A 12,937-nucleotide genomic window follows, 5' to 3' on the forward strand; every position below is an offset into this window, starting at 1 on the left:
CATCGTTATCATCGCTTGGAACTCAAAGGGATGAAGTCTTCGTTTTAAACCTTCAATGCACAGCATCATTAATAGCAATGAAAATTGTATACGTCTACACTTTTTACTTACAGACTTCAAAAGGAAATACATTTCGTCAGTTGTAGTATCGGTATATACAATTAATTTCCTTTTACCAATCGCTTGCTAAAAGCCACCATGGATACCCAAAATAAATTGGGAAAATACAGCATCTGCAAAACTGAGTTGAAGCTCATTTCAATATTGAGTAATTTGTTCTAAACGGAAATTGAAACACTAATTAAATATACATGTATACTGTGCAGTTTATCAAATATTAATATTACCGGTATTCGTAGTTGCTACTACAATAAATCCAGTCATGTAGTGGAGTTTGAATACTGCTTTGGATGTGCACTGAACACAGCAAGCCTAAGAATACCGCTATATTTACTCTGATTCAGTGGTTACACAATTTAAAAAAAGTTGTTTAATGGTAGTTATACACGAAACAACTGAAGAGTACTGTTTGCGTCTCTGAATATTCCTAATGTAAACTACATGCACTAAAAATTAGGGTAGCGTTGCAGGGGGAAAAATGCATCCTTGTTCTCAAGTGAAAATTTCAAAATTATATTGTGAGTAATATACGGTACTGTAAAATACTTCATTTTAAGCTGGATTAATTTTCACTCAAAAGACTTTTAAGGTGCTTTAATTGTATGGAAATTATTTTCACTAATTTTGCACTAATAATTGCCAAACAGAAAATGATTTGGATGATATAGTCACTTGATTGAAAAGCTGAAATCTGATTTTATGTTTATACATGTATGCACTTTTATTCAAGCTTTTATTCAATACAAATGAAGAGGGGGAAAAAAGTCCTATAAATAAGACAAATATATCACAACGGCCTGCTTCACATTATATTGACAGTGAGCACTTTCTATGAACATTACTGTCAGCAAGACACTTCAAACAAAAATATTCTTTCTATTACTGTAAAATCTGGTAGTATGCAATTACAGAGCTTCATTTGTTACAAAACTCGTGATAAATTTTCTAGGTGTGAACAGATGTCGTTAAAATATCAGGAAATTTTACTCTTCTTTTTTTTTTACCTGAATTAAAAAAAATTAAAAGAAAGGTATTTTTTTTTAACATTGATAACCCACCCTGAATTATCAAAAATACAATCATGTGCAATCTAATTTTTCCTTTCAGTAGAAACTTGCATGTAGGACTCATTTAATCTACATTGTAAAATGCAAGATTTTAGCATTGAGAGTGAAATAAATTACAGAGAAATGTACGTAATCTACATACATTTAACATAAAAATTACTTCTTTATGTATCAAGAAAAGTCTAGGAACTTGTAAATAAAATTCTTGGACCATATCACGTAACTCCTTTACTATCAGTATTAGTAAATAAATATTGAATATTCAGATTTGCATGTATTACGGTATAAATAACCATAACATATCAGAAAGGTAAAGTACCCTGTGCAGTACCACAAAATGATGGCGCATTAACTCATGGAGACACTGCGAGAGATTTATATCAATTAATATTCATATCAACTGAAACACTTATGCGTGTACATGTTAGTGGAAAACTGGCTTTGGACTCAATCATATCATCTTGGTAATACTTACAAATATTCACATATTTTGTGAGTCGGGAAATATCAGAAGTGACCTCAACTGAGCAAAAACATTAATAACCACAAAAATAAAACATTTTTCTCATCAGATAATGTTTTTAGACCAAAAGAGGAAAAATAAAATATCAGTTTACAAATCAGTTTCGAATTCATTATTAGAATGTGAGCTACATTCATTGTCATGACTTTTCACTTGTATGATGTCGTCTTCCTCGCTACCATATTTTCGTCTGTTAGTGTGTTCCCCAGCAGAGACTGTTCGGTGATCAACAGACCACAACTCTGGTAAAAACTTTGGTTGCATGGTATTGAGAAAATGTTGTCTCCAAGCCTTCTCAAACTCAATCAGTCCACCCTCACTTTGACGAACAACTTCAACGACTTTGTACCCATGTGGTATATAGCCATCGTTGGTAACTTTTGAATCTAATTTTATACATTCTTCAATTACTTCATCGTTAACATCATCGATGCTGCAGTAGTTTTGAATATATTCCTCTAGTTCCAGTTTGCGTGCTTCCGGCAGTTTTCCTCGGTTGAATTTCAAAGCTCTTGCAGCTGAGCGAATTTTGACTACGGTGATGTTCTCGTGGTATCTGTTATGTGTGTGACTGGGCAGCGGCGCATCACACAGGTCAGCGTAGTGTTGTCGCATTGGAGCATCCAGATTGGAACTGAGCTGGTGACAAGCGAAGCACAGCAGTACAACATCATGGGAAGAATGCTCTTTGAGACGACGTGGAAAATATCTAATGAAAAAAAAGTCAATTTTTAAATCATAATTCCGTACATGTATATGCATTAATTATTTGCTGGTTATCAATATTAATTTTGTTATTTTTGTTGAAAAGTAAAATTCGCTAAATTTGCAGAATAACAATAGAGTTCATTGTTTCCTCGTCAACTTCTTAAAACAGTTAAATTGCTCAAAACATTAAAATAGGGAAATTAAATGCCAATTAGAGAATAAGCAACCTGGTGAAAACATCACATTATAAAGTACTCCATACATGTAGCTCCTATAAAGTTATTACGAAGATATCGCAAAGTATACCTGATGACAGCACAGTGATAATGACAGACACCTACATGTATCAGAGGTCAATACAACCATATACTAGTACTGTCTGAGTAGAGGTTTTGAAGTACCCGGTATCCTCTGAATACTTTGAGCACCAAAGTTAATCCCATCACAAATTATAATTCTCAGAATTTTTTTTTCGTATTTCTTCAAAAAATTTTGATTAAGACCTGCAGCCAGTAAGAAATTATGTTAATTTGCTCCAAAATTATTAAAAAAATACAAAAAATACCTAAAAATAGACAAAATGTTGAACCAAAATTTCAGTGAAAAAAAATTAGATTACTGTAAACCTCTTTGCTTTCATTTTTGTGTGTGCAAATGTCATGAGTGAAAATCATAAAGCATAGTACACTGTAGCAGTAAAAATTTCTCTTTGGAATGCCACACAGTCTTTCACAAAGTATCGTCTTCATGAATGCCCAAAATCACCAAATCATGGCAATTCCTTGCAGCAGAGTGCATTCAAATTTTATGGAAACAAATGTAGTTTACTTTGGGTCCCATATTGAACATGACACAGTGCAACAACTATATATTGCTTCAAGATTTGATTTGATGATTATATGGCATTTGTGAAAACAAAATATTACAAAAGTTGATGACACTCCATGTCATAGAACCCCAATGATAGTTTCACAGACTCACAAAATTTCAGTGACTCCAGAAATTCATGAAAATTTGTATCGCTCCAAATTAACCGTTTGAGTGTCCTTCTCAACTTTAGGCACACAAAATAATTTTGTACAGACTGCTCTGCTTCACATGAAATATAAAAATTAACAAACTTTGTGATCAAAAACTAGTGTATGGTCCAAAAATAATGAGGACATTTAGTGACAATTTAACACAAAATGAGAAAATGTTTGCATTGAACTTTGGGCATCAAAAATATAGATATATCTCTTGTCTTTTATGTTCCAGGCATGAATATATAATATGAACAAATTTCCATACATGTTCATAAAGGCAATTATGCCAAATTTAAAAAAAATTAACAACTCACTTCCTATATTCGTGTGGGACAACATTCTTTCGAATGTAGGAGTCCACTGCACCACACACCACACATCGGTTTTCTTTTTCCGTCAGGTAATAATTTCGTTCAGATCCAGGTCTTCCTGACGGCTCAAACTTCAGTCTGACTGTATATGGCTGATCGTCATGAACCACTTCACCGATGTCCTTATGCACGTACCATTCTGCTTTTCGTCTGTCACACGTACACAATAATTGACCATCCGGTGCTAGCAACTGACAGTTATCGTACAGTGGTCCTCTCCTTGCAGAGTATGCTTTACTCACATGTTTCACCTCATTAGGTTTTTTACTTTTCGCAACAGCGTTCCCTTTCCGAGGATTATTCTTCTTCCCACCCTCCTGTCTGAATTTTACATCAATAATCCCCTGGCAGAGACTGAGAACCCTTACCCAATTATCTCCCGATCTAAGGTCTTCTTCGTTGAAATCTAATTTGTTGAGCGCAACAGACACAAATATTTGCACAGAGCTAACTGCATCCTCGGCTGCATATGATATTTGAACATCGCTGAAATCGACAGCTTCCCAGTTTCCGCATCGCACATCCAACGATTTATCCATTTCTTTTCCTAGAATCTCATAAGATAGATCAGCAAGACTTCCGGTGATACAACGTTTCAACTGAGGGCGATGTCTGAATGTGAAGGTTCTGAGATCCACACAACCTCTAACTAACATCTTGTAATCATGTAACAGTTTCTTAGCATCCTCCATAATACCGACACCAACTTTAAGAATGCTGCAAAAAACAGAACATAAATAATTTTCCATTTTTTCTTGTTATTTCTATATTCCCCAGCACATTGGTCAAAAATAATATATGCATTGTGATATCATAAGATTAGTTTGGATAATTAATCACAAGATCAATCAATTTAATCAGTATCATTTTCAAAAAAAATACCTTTCCAATTTGTGCACTTACTTAAAATAACACATAGGTATTTACTGTAACTATTTTAAAATGCAAATATTCATATTAAAATGCAAATATTCATATTAAAATGCAGACAGACATGTGTGTTACAATATATTTATTTCATTCCTAACAAGCGTTTGTCCAATTATACGTATGTTTGAATATATGTACATCCAGAAATATACCAATTTGTTGACCTACACTCATAGCCATTCATGACTTTGGCAAATCATTTGGAGTACCACAAAATGCTCAGGAATCCGTACATTGTAGATACTTGCCTAACATTTTATTATCTACATAATTAGCTACAGCATGCCATTTTTAGTTATGCATTTTTTTTATCTGGACAACCTAAAACTCCATCAAAAAACATTGTTTTCAACTATTGCTTTTAACAGAACATATTGAACACAACTACGGTATATGTAATTTTCGATAATTGAAGATTTGAACATGCGTGAACAATTTTGAAGGGAGAGACCAATTTATGATTATGGTGTAAATCACACTTTAATGAAAAATGCTTTTATTAATTAAACAGTAATTTAAGAGATTTTAATATGCACCAGACTATACCTTAATGAGCCTTGTATTGCAACACTATTTTAGAGATTAAATTAATGTCAAAATTAAAATAAACAGTTACACATAAAATACTTTACTTTAGCTGAAATTATTTTCCGCTGAACAGAAATTTTGTTGAATGTAAAATATAGGATAGAAGGTATTTTTACTGAATATTATTTTCACTTAATCATTCCTTCAGGAAAATGGCGAAAAATAAGGTATTTTACAGTAGTAACATAGAATTATAGACACCTTGTACTACATTTTACCAACTTCTACATCCAACTCTTTTCTTACCTTTTGTCCTGTAATATATCAATTAAACATTCTGGTAGCATTGGTTGAATTCTATGGATTTGTATGAGATAACAGTAATCTAATGTTGAAAGTTGTAGAAGTGAGACTGGATTAGGATGGCCATCAACACTCACCCATTCACAATCCAAACCCAATACCTATAAAATTCAGAAAACAATAAGATTCAACAGTACAGTATGGTTTGAGCGTAATCTTGTCATTATTACCACTTTTGCATTGTATAGTGATCACATTTAAATCACATACTGTAAAATACTTTATTTTAGCTGGAATTAATTTTTCGCTTAAAAGACTTTTTGGGCGTTTTGTATGGAATTTATTTTTCAATGATTTTTGACAAGTTGAATGTAAAATATAGGATAAAGGTATATTCACTGGATTTTATTTTCACTGAATCATTCCTTTCAGCGAAAATAGTGAAAGTTAATTCCAAGCGAAAATAGAGTTTTTAACAGAATTTCAACGTGATCCTTGATGTTACAGTTACCGCCATATTTGTCAAAGGTTTTAAAAATATATATGAAAATATAAAAATTAATTGTTCAATTATGCCATGGAGCAAAAAATTAGGCAGCAGTGTTTTCAACCCGCCTACCCACCATAGACTTCGGTCAGTCAAAATGACTATTTTGAACTGTAGGCATTAATCTGCAATTCAGCCAATGATGGAGAGAGAAATCAAGGTCGGGGGAAGCTCCATGACCTAAGGATTTCCTTTCATGTCACATGATAAGGTCAATGAGGTCAGCGGCCATATTGCCGTATTTATCCCGGTATAAGCCCAGGGTCCTGAACATGGATAATCGCCAAAAAGAAACGGCAAATAAAAACATGCAACAAAAGTAAATGAACAATATGCAGCATTAGAAGTGTAACAAGAAATAATTTATTGCTTAGAATGTGACAAATATTAAAACCAGAAATAATGAAAATCGACAGTGAAGATTTATTTGAATTAGAATATCCCAGTCGACAAACACGCCGCCCCATACGCATGAATTATTTCCGGTTTTGACAAATACCGGATCAACAGCCATACAAGATCAATAATAATTTACGCAGTAAAATTCATAGTTGTTAGAAAAAAAACCTATCTAAGATCTCTATTTGTACGTTCATTGACTATCTTCGTAAAAGTCAAAACTCTGAAATTCCAAGTCGGCGCCACTGTCGCGATCGAACAAAATCCCTATAGCTTCGTCTTGAAGTTTGTCGTTCCACACAATTTGGACATTTAATCCACGGATTTCGCTGTCTGGTAGCTTGGCACTTTTAATTCATGTCTAATCAGAATAAAGAGACTGGAAAAATGGGGTCGCGGCAAATGACTTGCACGATGCTTTTGTTTATCGTCTGGCAATAATCTTTGACCTTTAAGCATCCGCTTCACCCATTGGCTAAGAATGACATCACTACTCGTGTTTCATCATAGAGGTAAATTCAACATCGCATTTTTATCAGATTAGACGTTCGTTCATCAATCATGGTGAAAGTTACCATTCAGCAAGTTATATGGATATCGTGGTGGGCTTGAAATAGGCAGATTTTTTGTTTCCAACGACAGAAGAATAATTTCCATGAAATGCAATAGCTGTGGTGAAAGATGGTAAAAAAGTTGGCAGTCTTCGGCATGACATTGCAAAATTGCTGGCCCCAGTTATGGATTCGCAAATATTTTTAAGCCAAAACAACATGCTTTAAACCACTCTCCCAGGTATGGGTTGCTACAATATTGCAACATTGGTTTCATTGTCAGTGACGCTAAAGCCGAACGAGTGCAACACTTGCTTCGCGGCTCTCTATATACTGTAAGATCTGCTTGAATCGTTTCTATAAGGAAACACAAACCAAATGGCCCTTTTTAGGGCCACGACATATTTCAAAAAAAGAACTACCATTTTTCATTTAATATACATTTTTTTGACTAGCTGGCTGTTATGTTTCTGATAAAAAAATCTTGAAAAAATAAATGTAAACTACGTAAACAGTGGTGAACGCGCTGCTCTATTTATATCACAGCTATTTCGCGTTCACTCCTCATTTTACACAATTTACATTTATTTTTCAAATTTTTTTATCAGAATCACAACAGACTGCAAGGAAGTAAACTGTTAATACAACAAACAAAAATAGGTTTTTGTTTTTTTATTTTATTACAGGTGAAGAGAAAACACCCTTGGGCGGTTATTTTATCAAAAGTGGGGGGATGGGCGTCTGGTTGGGCATGGGCTTTTAGCTGGATAAATACGGTATATTCACTCCCCTGTTTTTTCTGTATACAAGGACTTAAAGCCAATCGCTACGGAAGGCAGTTTGGAAGATAAAGAGTGTATGGTGCGTATGAACTAGGTGAATAGGCGGGTTGAAAACCATCCTGCCCAAATTCACTATGTTCATTTACCCACCATAGACTTCGGTCAGCCAATATGACTGTTTTGAACTGCAGGCAGAGTCGGTCGTCGAGTACTCAAAATAAAGGGCATCCCATCCTGGGACAAATTTTACCTACGACTACCACCCTTAGCTAGTAAAATATGTCTTACCTTGTCAGTGTAGTCCCCATACTAAAGTATACTGCTGGTAGGGTGACGAGGTTGGTATTGCCTGTGGATGCTAGACCCAAACCCAAATATTGGGTGAAAACTAGTACCGGGTATTTCAAAAACAAATAAGCCAAACAGTTTTGCATGAGGGCATAGGTCGAAAGCAAGACCTGGAAATGTCCAAGGAGCGCTGACTGGAGACACTTGTCCTCACAAATCTGTTGCAAAGACTGCTCTATCGCTATGCGCAGAGAGTTCAGAGGTCGCCCGGGCTGGGTCAACAATCAAAGTTCGATCCACAATGATTGCACATGTCCAAAAAGGACAAGGCCCCTAAACTCGGAATGATGCCTAAATAAGGCTAGAGCTAGTTAGAAGACATCAAATATTTCAGTGATGCTGATTCCAATGGTTCAAAGGTTGTCCATTTAGAGCCGATAACATAACCGACAAATCCCAATTGGGTGGTTCCCTAGATTGGGGTCCAGTCCACTGATTATGAAAAGCATCAAACAGGACAATCGGCTAGGCTTGACTCCAAAGAACTCTCGATGGTGGGTGACAAGGCTGACCCATAGCCAACAATTGCTGCATAGAACAATCCTAACTCTGCAAACTGACGAAAAAATCAGCTACCTGGCCAACAGTGGGGTGGCATGAATCAATCTCCCTTTGACTACACCAATCAACGTATGCCTGTCACTTGGAATGTTAGGCAGTGTTGGTGGAATCCCTATTTGCTCTGGCCAGGACGTTGGCAGCCCACTCAGATAAACCTTTCGTCTGTGCGAGTCTGCTGAGAGCCTCTATGCGTGTAAGTGGTACACCTCTGGGCTTATTGGTATTGTGCCTTCTGGTTGGGACAGCAGATCCAGGATGCCCATTAGCACTACTACATTTCCAACAGTGGAGGAAACCAGGCCTTGTCGAAGTTTCTCCAGTAACAGGTGAATCAGTGGGAAGGGAGGAAAAGTGTACACGTCCATGTGGGCCCACAGGATCGATAATGCGTCAACAGGAGTGTCGCATACATCAGTAGCTTGACATTCTGGAGTGTGGCAAAAAGGTCTATCTTGGGATCGTCCCACAGCCAAAACAGTCTAGAGGCTATCCATTGGGGTACCTGCCACTCTGTGTTCTGGAGACAAAGTCGCCGCGAGAGGGCGTCCACTTGACTGTTCCGCACCCCTGGAAGGTGGTGTGCAGTTAGCTCCACATTGCAATTCCAGGCACGAATTGAGAATTTCTTCCACCAGAGTTGATAGTGATGGGGATCTGGTCCCTCCATCCCGCCTTGTTGATGTAGGAGACCACCTCTGTGTTGTCTGTGCAGAGCAAGACTCTGTAGCCCAGAACTATGGGTAGAAAGTGTATCAGTGCTAAGTTTACTGCTTTCAGTTCGAGCCAATTGATATGGCAATCCTGAATCCAATGCAGGGGCCATATTCATTGGACTTGCTCATCCATTTGGTGCGCTTACCAACCTGTAAGGGAGGCATAGCAGGGTCGAGTGGGTTCAAGGGGACCCCTGCCTGAGCATCCTTACCTTGGTCTGAGAGTTACTCTGCTCTCCAGTTCCCGCAGGTGAGACTGTTGTTGCAACAAAGTGCGTTGCACCCGGCGGCTGCGCAGTGCAGCATGGGGAACTATCCTACGAACTGACATCATCCCAATGATGTGCATCAGTTCTCAGAGACACACAGGGATCACTGACTAGACGTTCAGCTAGACTGCTTTTATTGCTAAGCACACGGATCCTGCGATAAACGTACCTAGCGACCGGCACTCAGAATTTCCGACAAGGACATAAAGTTGGCGACTGGCACTATTCTATTTGTTTATGATACACATGTAAGATGTTGGCCACTGGACACTCTTTAAATTGTCTTTGTTTTAACACAGAACAACAGAAAAAAACTTTAATGAAACAAAACGCAGCTGTTCAAAATCAATGTACACGTGTGACATCGGCCTAATGTGTTTTTAGTTTTAACCTTCTCCGATTGACATTCTGGAATAAGTCATACATCAAGATAATGGAAGGGAAGACAGTGATAAATAAACAGGAAGGATTACCATTGCAGTTTCGTTCTGTGTAGGATTTGTCGAGTTGAACAATAACTTGCTCACATCACAGGCAGAGATGCGTCGAGCAGTCGTTTGTTTAATCTACACTTGCACTGAGTGTAGTAAGCTTTATTGCTGTTTTTGGCTTCATGACTTGTTCATAAATAAAATTTATAAGCTATATTTAGTCAGCGATACAAGGAATACTTATTTCTCACGATTAATGTGATTTACCAGCATTCCATTATAAAAGAAAACGGATTAAATTCGTTTCCACTTTGGCCATAACAAATGGAAGACGTGCTTTGAAAAAAAATGGCTACCATGTCAGAGGTCAATGTCTCAATTGGTGAAGTAAATCCCATGTTAACCCCTTGCTTTGGTTGCATAGCAACCACTCGTCTAGGTACAGATTGATGTGTACCAGCGGCCTGTTTCACCACTCTGGTGAACAAGTATGAAGCCGTGCATAACCCAAAGGGGAGCACCCTTAATTCAAATACTTGACCCAAAAGGGCAAAACGAAGGAATCGTGACTCGCTGTGTGCATCAGTATGTGCAGGTAAGCATCGCTTAAATCGAGCAAGGCTAACCAATCACGTGCACGGAGAGTAAAACAGTATCTCTATGCAAAACCGTTCAAAGTGCACATACTGTAACAGTGTATTACCAACTGGAGTGTCCAGGGGTTGGTTACCCGCTGCATCCAAGCTGGAATACACCAGCGCAATCTGTGTGCAACAGGGATATGTGGCCACAGGTTCAACAGTTCTACATTAGGGAAATCTCTCCTCCGCCGAGGGGAGTCCCCTCGCAGCTTGTAAGAGTTGAAAAGCTCAGACTGCCTCCCGCAAAATGATTTTCCATTCCCCTTGTCGCAGACGGAGGCGTAAACCTTGCTTTCCCCCTCAACTTAGGGGGCGAACAGCCGAAGAAGAGGAGGACCCACCACCTGGTCCCTTCTTCCTGGGATGTGCGCCACTACCCTTCCCTCACCCAGAAGAGTAGGGGCGCTTCCCTCCTGGCTGCTGGACAGTGGGTGTAGAATTTGGCCACTGTGTTTTCTTCACGGAAGCTTGGGTTCCTACGCTTGCGCTTGCCCTTGGCAGCAGCATACTGGCTTGCTGACTCCACCCGTACCATCTGCTTGGTGGCTTCCTGAAGCTCCGATACTGCACCCTCCATCTCACCATCAAAGAGGGTGGAGGAGGTCCAGTCTGCGCAACTGAGGCGATGACGCACACCGTGACTCAGTTCGCTGGGGGAAACACAAGCTGCCAAAAGTGCATCCCGCTGAACAGAGGTTGCCCCTGCCAAAAGAGCCATACATGTATGACACTGCAGAATATCACACATAGCAGTGCGATGTCCTGCCAACAACTTTAACGCCTGGTCTAGAAGGCTGGTGCGTTCTGTCTCTGAGATTTCTGAGTCCTGGAGGCGCACCATAATGTGTTCCAGTGTGTTGGCCACAAACTCCATGGACCAAAAAGTTAATAGGTCGCAACTCTGCTCTCAGGGCGTGCTGGACCGTTTCAGACTGAGATGCCATCAATACCGTCTGTGCGCCCTCCGCCATGTTCAGCAGTCTGTCGGACCAGGGGAGCTGCGCAGGCAGGCCTTGAATCCCATCATCTGTGATCCCGGAAGTGATGATGCTATCTAGAGCGACTGCTTCAGGATCGAGGGGGGGGGGTATGAACATCGGGTCACTAGGACCAATGACTTCCCGCATCACCCCCACAGCATGGTTTATAGAGTCATTCCGGAGAACGGCCTCAGAGGTGGGGGCAACCCGTTCTGCCTGTAGCTTGTCTAAACGACCTGCAAGGGACAAAATTTGTCCTGACAACCCCTCGACAATAGCCCGCATCTCGGAGGCAAACCAGACATCTAGCGAGAAAGGATCCACAGAGGGACCCCCAACAGGCCACATGGGAACAGTAGGCTCCGGGGCATGACCTGGCCACTGCCGGCATGATCGGGCAAACCTCCACCTGCAGCAGCAGGCTGCGAGGATGTAGCACCCGAGGTACTGGTAGACGAACGAGAGGACTTCCCACTCATACTAGCACTCCTCTCACTAACACTCTTAAGGCCACTCGAACTGATTGTGCAGCGAGCACAAGTAGGGGCAACACTATCAGCCTTGGCTACACAAATGCGCTTTTGGAACTCGTTCCAGGTCTTGGCATCCCAATTTGAACACACATCTTTGTGGCAAAAACTCGAACCCTGAACACATTCCAAACATAAATGACATCTACTATGGGGGGTTCCAACCCGGGAGGTCCTGGTGACTTTTGGGATGACACCACAGGAGGTAAGGGGCACTTCTCAGAGTTCTTCCCTTTCTTCTTGTCTGCCATTTTTAGCTACACTAAGAAATGACCAAGGCAAGCATGAGTGAAACGAAATTACAGTTGAAATTGACCCTACAAAAGTATGCGTCACCCAAGTTTTTGTGTGCGCGGTACAAAAGGACATGGAGCCCCTAATAAGAAAATTGTTATACTACCAGACACCACGTCTTGCTGTTACTAATAAGAACAGAATGGAGTCCCTCAGAAAACTTAGCTGAGAATAACTGCTGACTAGAACATACTTTTTTGCTTGCGATACACACTCGGTGCAGAAAAAAACAGTGAATAAAAGGCAATATGGCCGCTGACCTCATTGACCTTATCATGTGATACGTGACGTGAATGAAATTCTCAGTCTTAGGTCA

At 39.4% G+C, this 12,937-nt stretch overlaps 1 protein-coding gene across 1 annotated transcript; it reads right to left on the bottom strand.

Annotated features, from left to right (window-relative positions):
* Nucleotides 1–815: 815 nt before the first annotated feature.
* Nucleotides 816–12,886, bottom strand: LOC100373441 (exonuclease 3'-5' domain-containing protein 2-like). The gene is made up of 4 exons (XM_085507550.1): nt 12,815–12,886; nt 5,579–5,736; nt 3,758–4,531; nt 816–2,419 (listed from the first exon to the last, which is right to left on the bottom strand). Exons 1-4 carry the CDS (start codon nt 12,884–12,886, stop codon nt 1,801–1,803), a joined length of 1,623 nt encoding a protein of 540 aa, XP_085363676.1. The 3' UTR covers nt 816–1,800.
* Between the last annotated feature and the right edge of the window lie 51 nt (nt 12,887–12,937).

Source organism: Saccoglossus kowalevskii, chromosome 14 (assembly GCF_978046115.1).
Source record: "Saccoglossus kowalevskii chromosome 14, keSacKowa6.1, whole genome shotgun sequence".
In the NCBI taxonomy this organism is placed as follows: domain Eukaryota; kingdom Metazoa; phylum Hemichordata; class Enteropneusta; family Harrimaniidae; genus Saccoglossus; species Saccoglossus kowalevskii.